This window comes from Stegostoma tigrinum, chromosome 38 (assembly GCF_030684315.1).
Source record: "Stegostoma tigrinum isolate sSteTig4 chromosome 38, sSteTig4.hap1, whole genome shotgun sequence".
Taxonomy (NCBI): domain Eukaryota; kingdom Metazoa; phylum Chordata; class Chondrichthyes; order Orectolobiformes; family Stegostomatidae; genus Stegostoma; species Stegostoma tigrinum.
In genome coordinates this window covers 21159244-21163893 of record NC_081391.1, presented here as the reverse complement: position 1 = coordinate 21163893, position 4650 = coordinate 21159244, and the positions used below count along the sequence as shown (strand labels likewise).

Below are 4650 nucleotides of genomic sequence, written 5' to 3'. Positions count from 1 at the left end.
TCCTGTTCCAAAAAGAGTGAATGTATGCTCAAATCATTAGATTTGAAGTGCGACAACAAAATTGCTGGAAAGCTTGGGTCCTGGGACTGAACAGTTTTCTCTCCACAGATGCTCCCCAAACTTGCTATTTCCTGCCCCTGCTGATTTACAAAAGAGACCTAAACATTTGCAAGGGCAGTGTCTAACATTGAGACAGGGGGCTGGTTTCACTGAAGATATTGACCAGAAGCTGGTTTGGAATAAAGAAGTCAATACAACACTGCTTACTAGCCAAAAAAACCCAAACTGAACACTTGTGGAATTTCCACTACAAGGATTGCCCACCTAATTCCTACAAACAAGAGAAAAGGAGCAAGCCAGTGGGGCAGGCATTGAATCAAAGGTTAATCAGAACAGAAAAACACTTCATGATCAGGTGTCAAACAGCAATACCAAGAGCCAGAAGCAGCTGTGAAATTATGCAAAGTACTCAGTTGCATGGTGAACACTATTTTAATTTGCACAGAGCACAACCAAGTTACTAGCATTATGTCACCATGTACAACATACACATTATTGACCCCATTCAGCCGAGTGTGAGCCTGTCAAACAGGTACTCTCCCATGCCATTGTCAGGGGCTCCCAGTCTCTTCAGGTTGGTGATGTGATCTCCCAGCTTCTTGATCATCTTCACTTGCTCATCCAAGTATTGCCTCTCCAGGAAGTCACACAGCTGGAAGAGAAAATTAATCCAGAGGATCAAAAGTGTCTGAAAGTGACCCCCATGACAGATGTGACCATCACAACCAGGTGGAGGTCCACTGAGGTGATGCATTTGTAAGTTTGTTTTAACAGCCTGCAGGAGGCTGGGAGAAGGTAATTGGATTTTTACCCAGAGAGTGCACAAACACACCACTTTCTTCCAAGAAGAAAGTTTACAAACTCACATGAGGGTCAGTGTGGCCAGAGGCGAGTTTGTGCAGATCCAGCAGACTCTGGTTCACATCCTTCTCCATCTGCAGAGCTCTCTGCATTGCCTCCAGACCACTGCCCCACTCATCCTGCTCTGGCTTCTGGAGGGAGGGAAGCAGGAACAGAAAGCACAGTTCAGCAGGCAGTTGTATCATTAGTCTACATCTGATCAGTTAGTTATCCCTCATCATTGTAGGGGAGGTACTGCAAACCAACTTGAATTTGAAGACAACAACTAGATTTTGTACTGAGGGAATAACAAATTTTCTAAACACATTCTACTGTTAATGTAGATTCTCAGAATTCACATGTAGAGAATAGGTACCAATGGAAGTAGTTCCTGGCTTCACTATTGTGGTGTTAGAAACATCTTCCAGATTCAGAAAGGCTGGACACTGCTACTTTCCACAGTGCAACAATTTCCTGTCTTAGCTTTTGTTACCTCATTCTGTCTGAAGGAGAGTCATTCACATTGATATCTACTCACTATTCTGGTTCCTCTCAATTGCCCTCATAAGTGCAGAGTATTTCCTTTCAACCTAAAGGAATCCTATTTTGGTGAACACCCTCCCCTTCACACAGTATTTGTTCAAGGCTAAAGCTAAATAGATGGAGATACCAGTCGATTGTAGCTGCTCACAAAAAGCTGCAAACAGAAGGCTTCAGAATCTAACCTTAATGTCCTGCAGGAGGACTCGACCTCCACGTTTATTCTGGAATGCCATCAGTTTCTCAGCGTGTTCCCGTTCCTCATGGGACTGCTCCTTGAAGAACTCAGCAAAGTGATGCAGGGCAACATCATCCCGGTCAAAGTAAGAGAACTGTGGGAAGAGAGGCTGAAAGGAAACTGTCTGAAATTCATGAATGACACTCCTCACTCTGGAACTAACCTGGGCACCATCTGGATTCCACATTTAAGTGGTTAAAAAAACAGACAAAGCAGGAAGTCACCTTCCATGGATGATGAAGGGGAGAGCTGTCTAGAGCCATTAGACATCCGTGCTCTGCAGGTTAGAAACACTATTGTTCAGGAGGTGGAGACCAGTTCGGCCCCTGTCCAACTGAATGAAGGGACATGTGTTCATTAACACAACCAGAAAGCTCAGTCAGCAGTCTCATTATCACTATCACCCACCTGAATAACCGCAGTGTCCTACCACCCACTCCACAGAATTTTAACTGCTTTGTTAGAGAGAGAAAGAAAAAAAAACACATACATAGTCTGAAAATGTGCCCCTTTCCTCACATTGCATAGCTCAAAGCCACTTCTGAGAAAGGGTCAATGGACCCAGAGCTTGGATTTCTTCCAGCTCTGTAGAGCTTTTCTAGCTATTTTTGTTAGTGTTTAATGTCTAGCAGCAGCTGTTCTTTTAGTTCAGGGAACTTGACATCTTGAGCACAAGACAGTCCGGTGAATAGGGCAAGGTTTGAAAAAAGGAGTATATTTGTGTCAGGAAAAGCTTTTGTTAAGAAAAGGAATACAACCAAAGTTTGACAAAAATTAATTATTGACCAAGACCAGATCATCCCTCCAGAGTTAGATGAAAAAAATCACCAAGGGTTACATTGTCCAGAGACAGCAAGCTGGGCATCCACATCCAGGAGCCAGTTGGACATGAAGACAGTGGTCAAGTTTTGAACAGAGAGTCAGTGATAAGACCTGCACTAGATTACAACAGGGGAAGGGCCACAGAAAATAATACATGTTACAGCTAATTCATTAACCCAGCATAAAAACCAAACAGGTCAACACTATCATAGCACAGGCTTCAATTCCACAAAGCTCACCATGGAGAGGTAAACATAGGAGGAATAGAGCTCCAGGTTGATCTGCTTGTTAACAGCATCCTCACAGTCCTGGTGGTAGTTCTGACACACTTGGGAAACCATCTTCACTATTCCTGCTCACAAGCACCAAGAAAACTCTAGAACTAAGTCTCTCTCTCCCACAGGCTCTTGTATTTATAGTCCTGGGACCATCCTGCAGTCACACAGAGAGGCAGAACTGATGATGACTGACAGTTGCTGGTGGCCAATCAGGAACCACCCCTGCATACAGGCACCAATGAGAGAGAGGGGGAGGGTGTGTTAAGCAGAGCTGATCAGAGGAGGAGATGAGAGCCAGGTCTGGATGGTTATTCTGTGATTGGAACAGCAGGAGGCCATTCGGCATCTCAAACCTTCTGCACCACTCAATCAGGTCATGGGTCATTTGGTTCTTTTTTAAAATAAGTCAATTTGGTTTGAGAAAAGTTTTCACATTTTTTTTAATTAAGGTGGTTGTGAGCAACTGCACGAGGGATTCAATGAGGAAGAGGGGCATCAGTTTCTCAGCTTGTTATGCTGGGATTTGGGAAAGAAAGTTGGGAAATTGTCTCTGGATCATAGAAAATTGTAACAGTGTCAGCTGTGGAAAAGACAGGAAGGATGTTCCTGATTATGGGGGAGTTCAGGACCAGGGTTTGCAGTCTAAGGATACATTTAGAACTGAGGTGAGGAGAAATCTCTTCACCTCGGGGGGCGGGGTGGTGGATCCTGTGGAATTCTCTGCCACAGAAAAGGATTGAAGCCAAAACAGGAATTGGGGAGAGCTTTGAGGGCTGGATCAAAAGGGAATGCAGAGAGGGTGAGAATATGGTGCTGAGTTATGGAATCAGCCACAATCACATGGAATGGCAGAGCAGGCTGGAAGGGATGAATGGCCGACTCAACATTTATTTTCTATGATTCCACGTTTGTGCAACTAGCGCAGCCAGGGTCTTGTGGTTAAGGGGTCATGTCCCTAGCTGTGGACCAGGAGGCCTTGGTACAAGTTCCTACCAGATCCAGAGATCTTAAATCATCTCTACAGGCAGATTTAGAAAACAACCAGAACAGGTACAGGCACAAAGGACCGAATGGCCTCCTGCTGTGCCATAACAATTCTCCGATTCTGTGGTGGGTCTGTACCTGAGCAGAATCTCCCTGCCTCCAGCTCCTGCCCGTGGATTGTCACCTCGCAGTGATGGAAAGCCTCGAGTGTTCTGTTGGTTCTCAGAGTGATAAGTGAAGAGGATTTCACCTCCTGGCAGGGCCACCCAGGATGGTACGATCGAGGGGAGGGTCCTGATAAAGTGCAATGCAAAACCAGTCCCCAGCGGCCATCCAGGTGGAAGATAGGTGTGTGCGATCGTTGGCTGTGACAGTGGGTGTTGGTCAGCAGTGGGGGGATCCCCAGTCAACATTTCTTTGCCAGTGGAACTGGGTCTACCTTGTGTAAAGGACCATGTCTCTGCTGGCGTGTAACAGCTTTCCCACATTAAAGGTGCCTTCTACAGGTGGAATTCAAACCCCGTCCCCAAACTCTCAGAATTTTCTGAGTGGAAATTCAGAGCGTTTTTCACAACAGGAGGCCGTTCAGCCCACCGTTCCTGTAATAGCTTCTGAAAGAGCTACCTGATTAGTCTCACTTTCCAGCCCTATCTCTGTCACTCTCTAAATTCGTCACTTCCAACGACATATCCAACTCTTGTTCTGAAACCAACCATGGAATCGACCTCCGTCACTCTCCCAGGCAGCACATTCCAAATCCGAACAACTTTCTGAGCAAAGAGTTTTCTAACCATTTCACTCTGATCTCCCCTACTGACAAACTGTGACCCCTCGTCACTGACAAGTCAACTGCTGAAATCAGAATATCCTGCTTTACTCTGACAAAAT

General features: G+C 45.4%; 1 protein-coding gene across 1 annotated transcript; it reads right to left on the bottom strand.

Moving 5' to 3' along the window:
- Positions 1-565: 565 nt before the first annotated feature.
- On the bottom strand, positions 566-2841 carry LOC132206405 (ferritin, heavy subunit-like). Its single transcript, XM_059640514.1, has 4 exons — positions 2740-2841; positions 1626-1772; positions 927-1052; positions 566-712 (listed from the first exon to the last, which is right to left on the bottom strand). The coding sequence occupies exons 1-4, from the start codon at positions 2839-2841 to the stop codon at positions 566-568; spliced, it is 522 nt and encodes a 173-aa protein (XP_059496497.1).
- Positions 2842-4650: the final 1809 nt, after the last annotated feature.